Source organism: Ranitomeya imitator, chromosome 8, assembly GCF_032444005.1.
Source record: "Ranitomeya imitator isolate aRanImi1 chromosome 8, aRanImi1.pri, whole genome shotgun sequence".
NCBI classification, from domain to species: Eukaryota; Metazoa; Chordata; class Amphibia; order Anura; family Dendrobatidae; genus Ranitomeya; species Ranitomeya imitator.
This window is the reverse complement of record NC_091289.1, coordinates 190985680-191005637: the sequence shown is the minus strand read 5'-3', so window position 1 is coordinate 191005637 and position 19958 is coordinate 190985680. Positions and strand designations below refer to the sequence as shown.

Genomic DNA, 19958 nt, shown 5'->3' with positions numbered 1-19958 from the left:
CTGTATGACCTGCACTTTATGTGCGGATATCCTCATGTTAAGTGTGCTTGAGTAATCCCTGTATGACCTGCACTTTATATTTGTATCTGTTTTTCCTTGGTTGCCCTAGTTGGGTCATGCTGTTGATGCTGCTTTGACGCCTCTTCTTTTAAATTACCTTGCGTGTGTTTTTTTTATTATGTCTTGTACTGTATGTTTTGTAATTAGTCCTGTCATCTTGGTATCATTAATAAAATCATGAATGTGCTAATATCGGATTATTCATATTTTTTAATACTCTAAGTAGTTATATCATGTTTTGTCTATTTGAGTAGTGCTTGGAACTGCAGCTATTTATGCGGTTACATTTTGGGATATATTCTATTCTAGGTTTACAGTTTTATTCCATCTATTCTGCATATTTTGGGGTTGTAACAAAAGTAAGGACACAACTCTGATAATGTGTGCAAAACTGTAAAGCGCTGCGGAATATGTTAGCGCTATATAAAAAATAAAGATTATTATTATTATTATTATTATTATTAACTCAGCAGAAAACGGTAGAATTTTTCTTATCAAGTCTTTTTGCTCTATTTTTTAAAATATTTAGATACGCGAGAATAATACAAATATTAGTTGCAAAAGTTTACACCGTAAGCATGTATTAATTTCTCGCTGTAACCTTCAATTCCCCCCTCTCTGCCCAGTGCTATTACACAGAGAAAATGAATGTGGCTCGGTTAGTAAGTGGGCCCAATGTCCTGAGGGCCGGTGATTCTGAACATTCAATGTAGAGTCATTTGCAAACAGAAGGGATCACTGCAGGACTAAAATAAGTGAACTTTTTCACCTGTTCCTTTGACTTGCAGCCAATTGGAAAACTTACAAGGTCTCTGTTTGCCTAGAGATAGGGAACATCAATTATGAATTCTGGAAAGGTATCAGCTGGCTCTGGGTACAGCCGGAGCTTGTGCGGAGCCAGATCCTGCACGATAATTGTGACCTGCTTTTAAAGCCCACACATAGGGAGTAAATCCTCCATAATGAATAATTTGGACTGTCCGGCAGTAATATCTCCGATTAGATGGCCAGAGATTTTAAGGTTATCTGGTTAATGAAAAAACAATGAAATATCTGCTGTGGGGAAGTGCAGCTGAGAAAATACAAGAGGTAATCAAAATGTGGCCAAAATTACATATAATATAGGAGTTTATATCGCTAGAAAAGTGCAATATCTATCTATTATCTATCTATTTACTATTATATATATATCATCTACCTTATCTATCATTTATCTATTATCTATCTATCTGTTATCTATCTACTATCTATATATCATCTCTTATCTATCTATCATTTATCTATCTATTATCTATAATCTATCTAGTATCTATCTATCTACTGTATCTATTATTATTATTTATCTATCTACTATCTATCTATTATCTATCATCTACTATCTACCTATCTATCTTGCTATTATCTATCTACTATCTACCTATCTATTATCTATCTATCATCTATTATCTATCACCTATTATCTATCTGTATAGTATCTATTATCTATTATCCATTTATCTATCTACTATTTATCTATCTATCTATCTATTATCTATCTGTTATCTATCTACTATCTATATATCATCTATCTATCATCTATTATCTATAAACTATCTAGTATCTATCTATCTATCTATTATCTATCTGTTATCTATCTATTATCTATCATTTATCTATTATCTATCTATCATCTATTATCTATCATCTATTATCTATCTATCTATAGTATCTATACTTTATTATCTATTATCTATCTATCTATCTATCACCTATTATCTATCGATATAGTATCTATCTATTATCTATAATTTATTATCTATCTATTATCTATCATCTATCTATTATCTATCTATTATCTATCTATCTATCTATCTATCTATCTATCTATCTAGTATCTATCCATTATCTATAATTTATTATCTATTATCTATCATCTATTATCTATCTATCTATCTATATAGTATCTATCTATCTATCTCATATCTAGATCAGTCTTAACTTGTATCTATTTTATTTTAGGTCAGATACATCTGCCAATCTTACTTACTGGAACATATCTTAAATCCTATTCTCTACATGAATGCATCATTTTCACCATCACCACAATTTCAGGAAAACATGTTGTATGAATATAATATATACTAAGACGTGGGGGCAGCACAGACCCCCAATCAGTCTCCTCACCTATTGACCATAGCAGCCTTTCTATCAGTTGCCCCTGTCCCATCCTTGGATAATACAGACGCTCACACTTTTGATGGCCAAATCCGTTTATTTTTCCTGAATCTGAATATAGGTGTCCCTCCCTCCGCCCCTTCCTAATTACGGAACAGTTGAGGTCCCACATCCCCCACCCCGTACATGCAGATGTACAGAAAGATATTACCTATAGAAGCCCCGTAATCAGTTTGTGGAAGAAAAACTGGTGAATATTTGTGAACTCGTTATACTTTACCTAACACAACTGGAAACTCGGTTTTATATTTTGGGAATGAGTTTATGTGCCTCATTCACCAGCCTTACATTGAGGTGCCACGTGACCACTTATAAAGTATATTGCTTATTAATGCAATTAAAGGGGCTGCTCACTTAGGATAATCCCTTCCTATAAACCCTAGGTTAACCAATTTAGCTCTGATGGATCCCTCAGGTACGTGAATAAATGCCCATGGTTTTCTTGGACAATATAACATTTCCTACACAGTGAGCAGCCATCTTTCCCAGCATTACCAGTCCGATCCTAAGTTCATTTTCCAGGGAAATAACTGCAGCACAGGAATCATCCAGCATCCACATACTAACCAACATTTCAATGGAGTCTGTTCTACGGTGCCCTGAGTCTGCGCTCGGTCCATCATGGCGCGGACAGACACTGAAGTACACCTTCCAACACACAGAATGAGCAAAGGACGGCACTAGAGAACACCTTCCCGCCACTTTTACATCTATCGCTGTCCTTCTCTGGCTCTATATAACCAGAGCTGTCAATCAAAGAAGAAAGGGGTGGAGATGAAGAAAAAACAAGTAGGGGGGAAGGTAGACTTAAATGTTTGGCCTCGTCATGATGCACCAAGTGCCTGTGCTTGGTTTGAACAGTTTTTCTGTGCTGACAGATTCCCGTCAAACTGTAGAACGTGAAGCATTTAAGCCGCACCTGTAACACCCACGTACTGCCCTCTCGTGGGTAAAGTCTGCCTAAACGATGCCCCTCTTTTGGGATTTTTAAGATACAAGATTGACATTGTCTTCAGGCCAAACAGGGGTCCATCATTTTCGACCACCACCTGTTTCAGGCTTTATGAATATAGCTGTATTATCACTCAACCTCAAAGCTGAACAAATCTGTTATATGACGCTAACATTAGTCTACGGACATTTTCTTGACTGAGTTGGATGCCATATGTACAGAGGTTATTATTCTTTCGTACCAGACATCACCCATCAGAGGATGGCGGACAGGCTCGGTACCTACGACTCGGCCTTGCGCAATGACCAAAGGATGCAAAGTTATACAGTATCATATACTTGATAGTACAAAATGAAACACTAACTATGACGAAACACAAAAACAAAAGTCAAAAAGCTCAAAACTTTTTGCGTTCTTCAGCCGATGTTGTAACTTTAACACGAGATGCCTCTCGGCGTTAAATCAGCCCTTTTTGACAAAGGAGAGCTGTAAATAGGACCATCTGGTCACATCAGATTTAGGGAATTTATCCAAGAAATTTAATTTGAGCGCGGCTTGAAATAAAGAGAAATCTATAATGCCAATTATGATTATGGAGAAATGACTCGGAAGACAAACCGATGGAATGCAGATTCATTCACCTTGATAATATCACCAAGAACAAAAAAGATACAGTATCTATAGTATCCATATCCTGCAGGACCCCCCAAATAGAGGTCCCACCACCTGCAGGTACACATCATGGCGAAGTTGCAGTATACTGTATGGCAGTATTACTGTACGTGCATCATTTACTTCAGTTTATTTTACTCACTTCACCTCCGCTGTATATATGACCTGTCTCTCCTTAACGACGTACTTGGTGCACATTACGTCACTGCAAGTCATAAAGCACGGTATTGTTATATAAGCGCGGGAGACCAATGCGTCAAATGCCAAAGAGTTCATTTTTAATTTTGTGCAGATTGTGATGTTTTATGCTTGTTAAAAATGCTTGCAACAAAAAAGTACTTGTTTCATGCTTTTTAAATACCGCTATTATCTTTTTAAAAAAATGTCGTATTTCAAGCCAAAAGGTTATCCACGTCCCCTTGTCTCATCATTTTTAGTAGGTAGGTCATGCACGCAACTGCTATCTTTCCACTATTGTGTGAGCACTATATGTCAGTATTATTTTGGCACTCCATGTTACGATTATCATTTTGCGCTATGAGAGTATTATGTAGATACTTGTTTCATGTACACCACTCTGTATATGAAGGCGATACAAAGGAAACATGAGTTATTGTTGGAATCCTGGGGAAATCTTACTCTGGGCGACCATTAATTATAATTCTTCACGGAAGAGGTGAGGTAATGGTTTACAGGCACACCTATATGACACAGTTCTGCGCTAAAGTTGATCACAGGGGGTTTATTGAAGCTTCTTTTCATCACACAAAATCACTTCTCTTCATGTAATGCTTCATCAACATATATGAAAGTCTCTTCACAGATAACCTAGGAAGAATTGTACTTTCCTCATGAGGTTGGGGAAAGGGGATGAGTCCGGTGCTGTAGCTCTCTCACTTCTATCTTGATGTAATAAAGATGCTCCTGGCTGCTCTGACTGCTTGTATGATAATTTAATCGCTTCCCAGAAAAAACTGGTCTACACAGCTTGTCCGATTTCAGGAGATTCTCTAACACACACCTTAGTCTTGGAGGTCCAGGACACAATAACAACTTTCCCAGCATCCTTTGAGGCTGAGCTAACCACTGCCTGTCTGCTATAACAATTTTAACCCCTATAGTTGCTGAATGATTCTAAATCAACAGTACAGTTTCTATCTGTATTGGAGCATTATGTAGTCATTGCATGGTACTGTTATCTTTTCAGTTTACAACACTTATTTATGTACGATATGACAGTGTTATATGGACACTCCATAGTAATGTTATTGTTTTGTGATAGAACAGAATTATGTAGTTATTGTATTAGAGCATTTTGTGGGCATTGCATGGTACTGTTATCTCTTCGCAGTACAACTCTATTATGTAAGCACTATATGGCACTATTACTTAGGGCACTCTATTGGTACGGCACTGTTATGTAGATAATACATGGTTATGTGGTACTTTGTTGTTTTATTGAAAAGCCACTGAATTGAGCTGTTTATACCAAATGAAACTGTTAATTTGCTTCTTATAAAACAATGGGAGGCGCAGTACGGGGAAACAACACGGTTTACCTAGCAGTCTGCACACACATTTTTCTGACATTGCCCAGAGGCTTTATCATGTCCCTTTCCTTAACCTCATAGAAGAAAAAGGGTAATGTTCAGATGGAAAACAAATTATCAACCTTTTTCATCTATCTCCCAACAAAATTGCACAAATTGATACAGTAAACCACAACATAAGTGTCCACGCGGAGGTGAACATACCCTGCAGAACCCACATCTATTTCTTGAGCCTATTCCAAAACCATTCTCATCAATATTTAATTCAAGAAGACTCTCGCACCGAACATAAAATTATTAGTTACTGAAAAGTTATTGACAGTTCTAACAGGAAGTGCAGCCATATTGTCAAACACATGGAAATACAGTCATTTGTCAGACTGATACAATGATAATTGCCCATCGTTTTATGAGAAAATAACTTAAAGGCGACAACCAATATGGCCGTGCTTCCTTGTTGTCACTTTTGCGAAATCCCTGTAACCAAAGGAAATGAAACTATCAAACTTTGGCAACTACGGATTGCTGTTTGATTTACTACTATATGACTAATTTTACATTTCAGGTGGTAAGCCTCTTTATTTTTATCATTTTAACTTAAGTTCTGGAAAAAAAATAGTGAGAAAAAAAAACCAATAACGCATTTTTTTTGTTTTCTTTATACATTTATTATTATGAACCCCCTCCACTGCCGATACATTTTACAATAGCAGTCAAAGTGTTTAGGGATTAAGCCAACTTACACTCTTCTTCCGGTCTTTTCTTCACAGAGGCGAGCATCTCCTGCACTGTGGAGTTTCCTTGATACGGTGCAGGATCTTTACACATCCTGAGGTTCTCCATTCTAGAAGAAATGCAGATCACCTGACATCAGTGAAGGTCCAGTAATATCGAGTGCCTTCCATACAATCAAACCGCCCAGTCTTCCTACACCTCAGCTGATCCTATACTTAGATGCTTGGACACAATAGTCATTCTTGACCAACTTGTTCCAAGATTTCACTATGCAGGCTTTTAAAGATGATCCATCAAAATGAGTCCTGTCTGAGGAGTAACATACGGTCATCAAATGACCTCAGCCAAGCTTTACTTTGAAATTCAGAGAGTAGCTGACAGCACAACTGGCAATGAGATGCCCGTTCTAGTCCCACAGACCAAAGTGGAAGTGTACATACCCAAAAAAATGATGAAGGACAGCATCCAATCCAGGTGAAAAAAACTTCTTTTATTGTGCCAAGTGCAACGTTTCAACCATCAAAAGTCTTTTTCAAGCATGCTTGAAAAAGACCTTTGATGGTTGAAACGTTGCACTTGGCACAATAAAAGAAGCTTTACTTTGAAGTCTAATTGTTTTCTTCAAATCCTATGTGTAGATAAGTGGAGCTGAGATGTTCATTGGCTCAGCTCAGGAACCCCATTACATAATGATCGAAAACGATACAAGAAAAAGTAACACGGGCAATAACCTGGAGCATATCCTTCCGTCATCCTACGTGTTCATAGATAAGAAAGCAAGAGTGACATAGCAAGATTTTGTTGATAATGTCTATAACTGGATGTGTGTACTTGGACTGGCACGATGACTGGAGGAGGCAACTATGGTAAATAGAGTAAGAATCCTCAAGGCATCAGCCTGTCAGACAGGGATGAGTATGATGATGATGATGATGATGTTGGTCAATGTTGCTCTTAAAATTTCATGCCTGTCGTCTATTTGTCAGAACAACATAATCACCTGACAAAGGTACTGGTCTGAAGTAGTGTTTGTACGTTCAGTGTCGGACTGGTCTGTCAAGGGCCCACCAGTAACATTGACTTTGGGGGGGGCACTTTTCACCTGCATACAAATATTACACTACCCTCCATGACAAATTTACCTATATCTCTATACACTGGGTAGTTTGATAAATGAATGATGAGATGCGGCTTTTTTCTGTACAGAGTGAATGAAGTGAATTATGCCAAGCACTGCCCATACAGTGGGGTTGTGGGCCCAGATCTGCACAGGGGCCCACCGGGGGATTCTCCTGTCACCCTGTGGGCCAGTCCGATCCTGTGTACGTTGAAAAAACTCTTGACCGACATAGTCTAACTATTTCATCCTTATTAGACTCGCTGGTACCCCTTTTTTTTGCTTGCCTCCAGACATGGATACCAGAAGACTATCAAAAAACATCAAAACTCAAGACGATACTAAGCCCAAGAGTGACTTCAGCTGCTTTAGAGATGAAGCATCACATGAAAATGAGGTTTCCCATAAAATAAATAAAAGATCATGTATTTTCCTTAGCGGTAATCTGACAGCTTGCCAAAACTCGTCTAAACTGCCACCATGCATTTATTGCTCTGTTAAAGTGAACGTGTCACCAGTTTTTGGGCTTATGAACCATGGCCATTGCTTTTTAATATCATGTAAATAGGGTTCCCACAACTCCTTTATATCCATGTAGATGCCCTCATATGGAGTTTTATACATGCCTCCCTGCTGTATGTAAATTGTGTGGTCCGCTCCGATGGGCAAATCCAGATTGTGATCAGTGCCGTGGCGGTCCTTTCAGATGCAACTTCTTCTATCTCTACGTCTTCAACGTGGTACCCAAAGTCTTGTGCTGGCACAGTGGAATCAGAGACCGGCAGCCCAAACTCATATAATGGGAATGCGTTGGCAAGACTTCGAGTACTGTCTGGATGACATAGAAAAGTCATCCCTTCCATCCAGACAGAGGTGGCCATTGAAGGACCGGGGCGCCACTGATCACAATCTGGATTCGTGCATCAAACTAAACTACACAATCTACATACAGTTCGGGACACGTATAAAACACTTTTTCAGGGGTATTCAGGGGCACTTATGAGATTATGAAAGGGATGTAAAAACCCAATTTAGATGATTTTAAGGGTGACGGGCATGGTTTATAATCCATAAAACTAGTGACATGTTCCCTTTAAGACCCTGCCTAACAATCTCTTTTTATTGTCTGACTGATTTCTGAGTATGGCAAACAAAATCAATTGTATAACTGTGCTGGTGATATGCCAATTAGTGGGTGCCTAGTTGTGGGGGCGTTCTTTTCCCCCAGACTAGTTATTCCACTAATCCTGTTATCATGCCCCTGTGGGTGTCAGTAACATCATATTAATGAGTAGCATCGCCGCACCATAAAATAATTTTTCATCATATGTTAAAATCAATTAGACAATAAAAAAGAATTGCTAGGCAAGTTATTAACAGAGCAATAAATACATGGCGGCCGTTTAGGGGACCTGGGCAAGCTGTAAGGTTCCCTTTAAATACAGTAAATATGGTAAATACAGATGTGTCCTCCCTTACCTCTAGACTCAACATAATACGAGGAAAAAAAAACATGATTTCTCTTTATGCTGTCGGGATATGTTTATGCTTTGTGTCTACACGGTTGTAAATTATGTGAATTGCAGCCTGTAAAAGGTTTTTATTAGTCATTGTAATAATGTATTGATTTGGTTTTCCGGAGACATTTGCATCCCTAGTGAAACATGTGTAAGGGAAAGGAGGACATATCTGTGCGTAGTGGTATAAATATTAATTAAGGTCACCATAAATGTTCCTCACAGAAAACCATTCATGGTGGATCACATGATGAATCATTTTGCAAATATTTTGCTTTCAAAATTGCTTGGTGTCTTTGGAAACATCTGGTTCATCTACAATGTTTTGTCAGATGGGTGACCTAATAATTTCGCTATTTTTGCAAGAAACCAGCAGAATTGTGAATAGAGCAAAAAAAAAGAATAATCCTAATCAAAATAAGTTACAAATTATATTCTAATTTCATAATATATCTTTATAGCAAAGTCATACAGAGCTCTAAATTAACTGCAATATTAAAGGGAACCTGTCACTCAATCATACTGCCCGAACCACAAGCAGCATCAATGACAATAGCAGCCAGGTTATCTTTTTTTTGTATCTAAAATGCCGGAGCAAAGTCAGTGTATTTTCATCAATAGAAACAGAAGTGATAATGATGATAATATTTTTACAAAAACTGTTATAAAAATTAAATTCTAAATGAAATCTTAAATTCTGGCTGCCAGCAGCCTCCACTAGGGGGAGCTTAGTGTTTGACTGCATACAGTCTACTATATAATTGTCTAAGGGTCACTTCCGTCTGTCCTTCTGTCTGTCGCGGATATTCATTGGTCGCAGCCTCTGTCTGTCATGGAAATCCAAGTCGCTGATTGGTTGTGGCAAAACGCCCACGACCATTGCCACGACCAATCAGCAACAGGCACAGTCCGGCGGCAAAATGGCCGCTCCTTCCTCCCCGCAGTCAGTGCCCGCTCCGTACTCCCCTCCAGTCAGCCCTCACACAGGGTTAATGGCAGCGTTAACGGAGCGCGGTGTAACGCACTCCCTTAACGTAGCTTTTAACCCTGTGTGACCAACTTTTTACTGTTGATGCTGCGTGTGCAGCATCAATAGTAAAAAGATCTAATGTGACAAATAATAATAATAAAAAAAAAAAGGTTATTCTCACCCTCCGACGTGGCGCGCTCTCCTCGGCAGTGCAAGCGGCAGGTTCCGGTGCCAAGGATGCTATGTGAGAAGGACCTGCCATGACGTCACGGTCATGTGACCGCGACGTCATCACAGGTCCTGCGCTCATCCAACCCTGGGACCGGAAGCTGCCGCATGCACCGCACACAGGCGCCAGGACTACAAGGGGCCCTTCAGAAGGTGACTATATGTTTATTTTTTATTTTAACCCCTTAATGACCGCCAATACGTCTTTTAACTGACCTGAGATATAAGAGCCTATCATGCCGATACAGGTGACAATCCAGCAGCTGTCGGCTGTACACTATAGCTGACAACTTGCTGCATCAGCCATGATCAGTGATTTCACCGTCCAAATTTGTTTAACCCCTTAGATGCTGCTGTCAATAGTGACAACATCATGTAAATGGTTAATAGAGTGTGGGGGCTTCCTCATTATCCCTATCGGTGCCCTCAGATCATGATCGGGTGGTCCTGATGTTTGCCATAGCAATTCATGTCCAAATAGCGGCCTTAGAGTCTGACGGCTGTTGTAACCTGTTCAGAAGTTAGAGGCATTTAGTTGGTAAAAATACACATTTTCATTTCTGTCATGGCACTTTGCATTAATTCCTGAACATCACCTGAATGGATAATAAACTAGCTGAAAGCAGTTTTCAATATGTCAGGGGGTGCTGTTTTGAAAATGGTATAACTTTTGGGGGTTTCCCAAAATATGGGACTCCTAAAGTCACTTCAAACATGGATAAGTCCCTAAAAAAAAAATTTTGTAAATTTCCTTGAAAAAATGAAAGCTTACTGCTACACTTTTAAACCTCCTAAAATGCAAACAAAATAAAAGAACGTTTTACAAATGATGCTGATGTAAAGCCGACATGTGGGAAATGTTATTTATTAATGTTTTGCTGTTGTATGACTATCTGGATTAAAGGGATAATCATTCAAAGTCTCAAAATTGCTAATTTTTTTTACATTTTTCTCAAATTTCTGATATTTTTTATAAATAAACACAAAACATATCAACCTAAATTTACCATTATCATAAAGTATCATGTGTCACGAAAAAACAATCTCAAAATCACTGGAATTTGTACAAGCGTTCCAGAGTTATTACCACATAAAGTGACACCGGTCAGATTTAAAAAAAATTGGCTCTGTCACTAAGGGGTTAAGTCTTTTTTAACCACGCATATAGTGCCCACATTGCTATATACTACGTGGGCTGTGTTGCATACTGTGTGGGCTCTGTTATACACTATGTAGCTGTGCAATACACTACATGACTGTGTTATATACTACGTGCCTGTGCAATATACTACGTGGCTCTACAATATACTACGTGGCTCTGCTATATACTACGTGGCTGACCAATATACTACGTACCTGTGCAATACACTACGTTGCTGTGCAATACACTAAGTCGCTATGTTATATACTACGTGGCTGTGTTACATACTCCGTAGGTCTGTTCTATACTACGTCGGTTGTGTTATATACTACGTCACTGTGCAATATAGTACGTAGCCTGTGCTATATACTACCTACATATTCTAGAATACCCGATACATTAGAATCGGGCCACCATCTAGTTATTATATAAGCAGTTTGCAGTAAGCTCCCCCTACTGGTGGCTGCAGACAATCAAATATTTATCATTCAAAAGGAACCTGTCACTAAATTCATGCTGTCCTAACGACGGACAGCATGAATCGCAGCCTGGCTCCCCGATTTCAGCCAGGTGTATTTTTCTCTGAAATGCTTCGGCACATCAGAGAAAGCATAAGGCTAGGTTCAGATTGCGTTAGTGCAATCCGTTTAGCGCCTAGCGCTAGCGGATTGCGCTAACGCAATGTGTTGTAAAGGGGTCGCGTTAAAAGTCCCCGCTCTCGCAGATCTCCGCCTCAAGCAGCATCCACGGCGCGCCACAAAACACCGGCACATCGCTAGCGCGTGCCGAAAATGGCACGCGCTAGTGATGCGCATCCCCATTGCTGTTAATGGGCGCGCTAACGGTCGCGTTGCACGGCGTTAATTTCGCCGTGCAACGCTGTCCGTTAGCGCGGTCCCATTAACGCAATGGGAACCTAGCCTTATTTACAAAGCTGTCTGAGGACTATAGGAAGAGACAAGTCTAGTCCGGTGTGCACATGGAGACCTGTCAATCACCAGAAGCTGCGTGAGGGAAAGCCAGCCCTATTAAACCATGTTTTCACTGGAGCACATCTCTCCCTATTTTTCTCTTTCTCTGAAGCGTTTCTATAAAAATTATGCCAGGCTGCAATCATGCATCCAGGCTCTGATTCATGCTGATCATGATTTGGGATTGCAGGAATTGAGTGACAGGTTTCCTCTAAATGATAAATATTTCATTGTCTGCAGCCGCCACTAGGGGGAGCTTACTGCGAACTGCTGATACACTGAACTCGATAATATAACTGTATGTAGACAAACACTAAACTCCCTCTAGTGGAGGCTACAGACACCCAGAATTTAAGATTTGAATTAAGAATTTCCTTTTTGTAAATGTAATTGCAAAAAATATATCATTAGCAATTCCGTTTCTATTCGTGGAAATCCACTTACATTGATCTCATGCTGGTGAACACAGTATATTGAGCTAGATCTGCAAAGTAACATAAGAAGCATCGACAGAAAGGGAACTGAAAAGCCCATATAACCCTGCTGTCACCACTCACTGCAGACCTCTATGGGTATCTCTCCATAGAGAACAATTAGCCCTTTTCCACTTAAAGTATGTGCTGAGCTCAGCAAGCTGCTGAACACAGATCAAGGTTTGCGTGCTACGGACAAAGAGGAAATACGCCGTAAGCCCTAAGGAATAAAAGGGATAGCAGAAAGCTGCAAAAGTTTTCTTTTATTCACTTGAACCTTTGATGATGTAGTTCTAGGGTAGTACTATAATCTACAAAACGCTACAAAAATACCAGAAATAAAGTAAAAAAAAGTTTGTTGCTGCGAAGTAAAAATGTATCACACTCTACGGATCCACTTGCCTTTGAGTTATAGTTGCAGAATAACTCAGTGCTTTCCTATGAAAAGTCAGAAATACAACGGTGGATTGCTGAATCTTTTCGGACTGGGGTCAGGACACAAACTTTTTTTCCCCCCGTAAATCCAAGATTTAAGGCTCATATCGTATCTGCGTTGGGTATTATGACACTGGTCTTAATGTCAAAACAATACAAAATTTGGCAGAATGTCTATAGACTCTATTATACATCAAAGGAGTCTTTCACGCACCGTTTGGATTCATTGTATCACTATTCCGACGACACCGCGTCATGGCCTCGAGTACTTAGAAGGCCATTAAGGATTTCAAGGTTTTTTTTACGCCAGGTTCACACTATTTTAGTCAAAGACAGGAGCGAATTCAATATGGAACGAATGGAAAAACTTCTCTTTTTTAAAATCTATTCTTCTGTTGAAATTTGTGAATCTGAAATGCTACATTTTTAGTGTTACGGGGGGGGGGGGGGGCATTTATATAACATTTTCTTATGGCTTCTTTTAGCAGTTTTTACTTGAACTGTGCCAAATTCATGAAAAATTACCAAATACATTTAGAAGACCTTTCCACAAAGTAGACCAAATTACTTCTTATCTATTAGTTGGCTCATTAAAATCAACTTTACTTATTTAACCCCTTAGTGACAGAGCCCAATTTTAAAAATCTGACCAGTGTCACTTTATGTGGCAATAACTCTATAACGCTTTTACAAATTCCAGTGATTTTGAGATTGTTTTTTCGTGACACATTATACTTTATGACAACGGTAAATTTAGGTTGATATGTTTTGTGTTTATTTATAAAAAAAAATATCAGAAATTTGACAAATGTAAAAAAAATTAGCAACTTTCAAACTTTGAATGATCATCCCTTTCATTCAGAGAGTCATACCATAGCAAAACATTCATAAATAACATTTCCCTCATGTCGGCTTTACATCAGCACCATTTGTAAAATGTTATTTTATATTGTTAGCATTTTAGGTTTAAAAATGTAGCAGTAATTTTTCATTTTTTCATGGAAATGTACAAAATTATTTTTTTTTAGGGACCTATCCAAGTTTGAAGTGACTTTTGGATTCCTATACAATGGAAAAACCCCAAAAGTGATACCTTTTTAAAAACAGCATCCCCTGACATATTAAAATTTGCCATCACATAGTTTATTAACCCTTCAGGTGATTTTCAGGAATTAATGCAAAGTGACAATGACAGAATTAAAAAGTGTATTTTTACCACCTAAATGTTGCAGACTTTTGAACAGGTTACTATAGCCGGCAAACTCTAAGGCCGCCATTTGCTCGTGAAGTGCCATGGCAAACATCAGGACCACACAATCATGATCTCAGGGTGCCAATGGGGATAAAGAGGGAGAAGCCACAGTCTTTTAAACATTTACATTTTATAGTTATTATTCACAGCAGCATCTAAGGGGTTAAACCGATATGGACGGTGACAACACTGATCTGATCGAGGCTGATGCAGCAAGTTGTCAGCTATAGTGGACCTCCGACAGCTGCTGGATTGTGACCTGTATGAGGATGCTAGTCCCTTATATCTCAGGTCAGTTAAAAGACATATTGACGGTCATTAAGAGAGATGTCTTGCCTTGGATCTAAATGTCTTCCCAAATTCAACAAGCAAAAGAAAATGGTGACAACAACTAAAGTCATTCATCAAAGTTCTTCCAAGGTTCAGACATTAACGGCCAACTTGACCATTTCCCAGGAAGCACTGACTTCCCATTAGCTTGGAGGCATGGAGGACTGGTACCGTCGAAGTTCCTATGTTCGACTGCGTCAGATATGATTTCCTTTAGGATTCTGAAAACGAAAGTGCAGTTGATTTCGATTTATTACTAGTTACAATTTATCCTCCACAGAACTTCACAAAGTGTCTAGATAAATGGCCAATGTATAACGAAAATAGTTGTGAGACTCGTGAAGGTCCATCCTCAAGATTTCAGGTATCAGTTCGATGGTTAGAATTACTGCATGGGCTTCATGTTTCCTCTTTGTAGTCAAGTGACAGTAAACTGGTTGGGGTATTCATGATCTTTATTTCTGTATCCTTGGTTGCCCTTCATCCTCTGCCACCTTCTTGTTCATTGCTTCCAATGATAAATGTTTCTTCCAGCGATCGTAGCATTTTAGAAGGTCCGGCTTGATTTAGTGCAGGATATTTAGGTATTTTAACCCTCAACAATAACAGGTCTTGTCCAACAATCAGTGATTTTAATAAATTCACTATATACAGTATAGACCAAAAGTTTGGACACACCTCATTTAACCCCTTACCGGCATCGGACGTACTATACCGTCCGATGCCGGCTCCCCTGCTTTGATGCAGGGCTCCGCGGTGAGCCCGCACCAAAGCCGGGACATGTCAGCTGTTTTGAACAGCTGACATGTGCCCGTAATAGGCGCGGGCAGAATCGCGATCTGCCCGCACCTATTAACTAGTTAAATGCCGCTGTCAAACGCAGACAGCGGCATTTAACTACCGCTTCCGGCCGGGCGGCCGGAAATGACGTCATCGCCGACCCCCGTCACATGATCGGGGGTCGGCGATGCTTGTATATTGTAACCATAGAGGTCCTTGAGACCTCTATGGTTACTGATTGCCCGTCGCTGTGAGCGCCACCCTGTGGTCGGCGCTCACAGCACACGTGCAATTCTGCTACATAGCAGCGATCAGCAGATCGCTGCTATGTAGCAGAGCCGATCGGGTTGTGCCTGCTTCTAGCCTCTCATGGAGGCTATTGAAGCATGGCAAAAGTTAAAAAAAAAAGTTTAAAAAAATGTGAAAAAAATAAAAAAAACATAAAAGTTTAAATCACCCCCCTTTCGCCCCAATCAAAATAAATCAATAAAAAAAATATCAAATCTACGCATATTTGGTATCGCCGCGCTCAGAATCGCCCGATCTATCAAATAAAAAAAAGTATTAACCTGATCGCTAAACAGCGTAGCGGGAAAAAAACTCGAAACGCCAGAATTACGTTTTTTTGGTCGCCACGACATTGCATTAAAATGCAATAACGGGCGATCAAAAGAACGTATCTGCACCAAAATGCTATCATTAAAAACGTCATCTCGGCACGCAAAAAATAAGCCCTCAACCGACCCCAGAGCACGAAAAATGGAGACGCTACGAGTATCGGAAAATGGCGCAATTTTTTTTTTTTTTTTTTTAGCAAAGTTTGGAATTTTTTTTCACCACTTAGATAAAAAATAACCTAGTCATGTTTGGTGTCTATGAACCTGTGACCTGGAGAATCATAATGGCAGGTCAGTTTTAGCATTTATTGAACCTAGCAAAAAAGCCAAACAAAAAACCAATGTGGGATTGCACTTTTTTTGCAATTTCACCGCACTTGGAATTTGTTTCCCGTTTTCTAGTACACGACATGCTAAAACCAATGATGTCGTTCAAAAGTACAACTCGTCCCGCAAAAAATAAGCCCTCACATGGCCAAATTGACGGAAAAATAAAAAAGTTATGGCTCTGGGAAGGAGGGGAGTGAAAAACGAACACGGAAAAATGAAAAATCCCCCGGTCATGAAGGGGTTAAAGAGTTTTCTGTATTTTCATGACTATGAAAATTGTACATTCACACTGAAGGCATCAAAACTATGAATTAACACATGTGGAATTATATACGTAACAAAAAAGGGTGAAACAACTGAAATTCTGTCTTATATTCTAGGTTCTTCAAAGTAGCCACTTTTTGCTTTGATGACTGCTTTGCACACTCTTGGCATTCTCTTGATGAGCTTCAAGAGGTAGTCACCGGGAATGGTTTTCACTTCACAGGTGTGCCCTGTCAGGTTTAATAAGTGGGATTTCTTGCCTTATAAATGGGGTTGGGACCATCAGTTGTGTTGTGTAGAAGTATGGTGGATACACAGCTGATAGTCCTACTGAATAGACTGTTAGAATTTGTATTATGGCAAGAAAAAAGCAGCTAAGTAAAGAAAAACGAGTGGCCATCATTACTTTAAGAAATGAAGGTCAGTCAGTCCGAAAAATTGGGAAATCTTTGAAAGTGTCCCCAAGTGCAGTGGCAAACACCATCAAGCGCTACAAAGAAACTGGCTCACATGAGGACCGCCCCAGGAAAGGAAGACCAAGAGTCACCTCTGCTTCTGAGGATAAGTTTATCCGAGTCACCAGCCTCAGGAATCGCAGAGTAACAGCAGCTCAGATTAGAGACCAGGTCAATGCCACACAGAGTTCTAGCAGCAGACACTTCTCTACAACAACTGTTAAGAGGAGACTTTGTGCAGCAGGCCTTCTGTCAGGATCCTGTCAGCACCAGCGCACTGCCACAGCTGAACAAGGTGACTCACTCACACTGTGGGAGAGCCCGGGGTCAGATACTACAAGGAAAACTCAGACAGACGGGACCTGCACAGCGTGCTGAGTATGGTAGAGAACAGAAGGACCTATGATCATGTGACCACAGGGGGCGGGGCTTAGCGTCCTGCTGCTGGAGATGAGTGCAGGATTTTACAGGGAATCTGAAGTAGGAGAGGGGAACTCAGGTCGGACAGGCGGGGGTCATACACGGAGAGGGCGGCGCAGTACACAGGGGCAGTCAGAAGAATAGTCAGGACGTAGCAAGAGATCAGAAAACCAGAACGGGCAATAGACGGTACAGAAACAGCAGGCAGGAATCACAACCAGATCAGAAACCAAACAGACAGACTTTAGCACTTGCACAAAGCAGAGGCACACCAGAGTCGGACACACTCAGCCAAGGGTCAGAGTATAAAGGATTGACCTCACAGTGAGGCTATAAAAAGCCTCCCAGGACCCAGAAAGAGGCCATTCGAGTTAACCCTGCAACTACCTGACCCGAGAGCACAGTAAACCATGACACCTTCATGGTAAAATAGCTGCTAGGAAACCACTACTAAGGACAGGCAACAAGCAGAAGAGACTTGTTTGGGCTAAAGAACACAAGGAATGGACATTAGACCAGTGGAAATCTGTGCTTTGGTCTGATGAGTCCAAATCTGAGATCTTTGGTTCCAACCACTGTGTCTTTGTGCGACACAGAAAAGGTGAACGGATGGACTTTACATGCCTGGTTCCCACCGTGAAGCATGGAGGAGGAGGTGTGATGGTGTGGGGGGCTTTGCTGGTGACACTGTTGGGGACTTTTTCAAAATTACTGAATTACTGAACCAGCATGGCTACCACAGCATCTTGCAGCGGCATGCTATTCCATCCATTTTGCATTTAGTTGGACCATCATTTATTTTTCAACAGGACACTGACCCCAAACACACCTCCAGGCTGTGTAAGGGCTATTTAACCAAGAAGGAGAGTGATGGGGTGCTGCACCAGATGACCTGGCCTCCACAGTCACCAGACCTGAACCCAATCGAGATGGTTTGGGGTGAGCTGGACCGCAGAGTGAAGGCAAAAGGGCCAACAAGTGCTAAGCATCTCTGGGAACTCCTTCAAGATTGTTGGAAGACCATTCCCGGTGACAACCTCTTGAAGCTCATCAAGAGAATGCCAAGAGTGTACAAAGCACTCATCAAAGCAAAAGGTGGCTACTTTGAACCTAGAATATAAGACATATTTTCAGTTGTTTCACACTTGTTAATTATATAATTCCACATGTGTTAATTCATAGTTTTGATGCCTTCAGTGTGAATGTACAATTTTCATAGTCATGAAAATACATAAAAATCTTTAAATGAGAAGGTGTGTCCAAACTTTCGGTCTGTACTGTATATATATATATATATATATATATATATATATATATATATATATATATATATATATATAGTCTTATTCCAGATTGCAGAATTGCTAAATATGGTGGCGCACTTTGGGACCAGAGATGGTCTTGCTTATTACAGTCTTTGTAAATACTTTGACACCATAGATAAAAAGCAAGCTGAGATATAGGATATAAATAGTCGTATACCTCCAAAATGTCGGGTGTTAAAGGGAAAAACATTCAGCCAATGTTGGAGATTTGGATAGGCTGCTGAGTTCTTGGATGAGAATATATTTGTAGCTCAATAGATCAAGCCTAAAAGCTGTGAAATCCATCAATTTTCCTTGGGCAATTTCTAATGATCACCATCAATCAATTTCTGCAAAATGCTGCTATGCTACAGAATATCTAGTGAATGCAGGATATGCTGTATGTGTCCTCCATACATCTCCATTGTGTCCTGACAGTCACTGAAATAACTAACACTGTAGGCAACAATTCTACAATGTATTACACTAATGTTATGACAGATCAGCTAGGTTTTAGGACATCAATTCATTACTTTTCTTCGTAATTTCAATAAACTATAGCAACACTTTGACCATGTTCTCTAGGTTTTCCATGGGTCCATGCTGTCTTCACGTAAACCACTGTCTGCAAATATCCATAGTTAATATTACTTCTGTATAAAATGACATATCACAGTTTATAATCATACTAGCCAACCTTTTACAACCACTTGCTGTTGCCGTACAGAAATCGTGTGCATATTGTCATGCCTAGTACTCAGCACCCAATGTCACCACCTCCAAGACCCATTTTCTGCCCCTCAAATGTGTGAAGAGGCGCCAGGGCCCTGTGTGAGGACAAACTATCCAGGTACCATGCACTAGAAACCATCCATATGTGCTAATTTACACAAGGATTTGGGAGGTAAACCAGATGTGCCATTTCTTCCAGGAGTCTGGAGGACTTCACACGTCAGCCTGGAAGTATATTTGTAATATACACCAGCGTTCAAAAGTTTAGGGTCACAGAGACAATTTTGTTTTTTCCATGAAAACTCATACTTTTATTAATCAGATGAGTTGCCATATGAAATTAAAATCTAGTCCAGACATTGACAAGGTTAGAAAAAAGGATTTTTATTTGAAATAATAATTTTCTCCTTCAATCTTTGCTTTCGTCAAAGAATGCTCC

At 39.9% G+C, this 19958-nt stretch overlaps 1 protein-coding gene across 15 annotated transcripts in view; it reads right to left on the bottom strand.

The window, feature by feature from the left end:
* LRRC7 (leucine rich repeat containing 7) overlaps nucleotides 1-19958 on the bottom strand; it is a 337880-nt gene that overhangs the window by 237356 nt on the left and 80566 nt on the right. For 8 of the 15 annotated variants that reach the window (XM_069738249.1, XM_069738254.1, XM_069738253.1 and 5 more), the window contains exon 2: nucleotides 6192-6292. The exons of the other annotated variants lie outside the window; for them this stretch is intronic. In XM_069738249.1, the coding sequence (XP_069594350.1) occupies nucleotides 6192-6291 (100 nt within the window). In that variant the 5' untranslated portion in view covers nucleotide 6292. The remainder of the gene's footprint in view (nucleotides 1-6191; nucleotides 6293-19958) is intronic. 15 annotated transcript variants of the gene reach the window in all.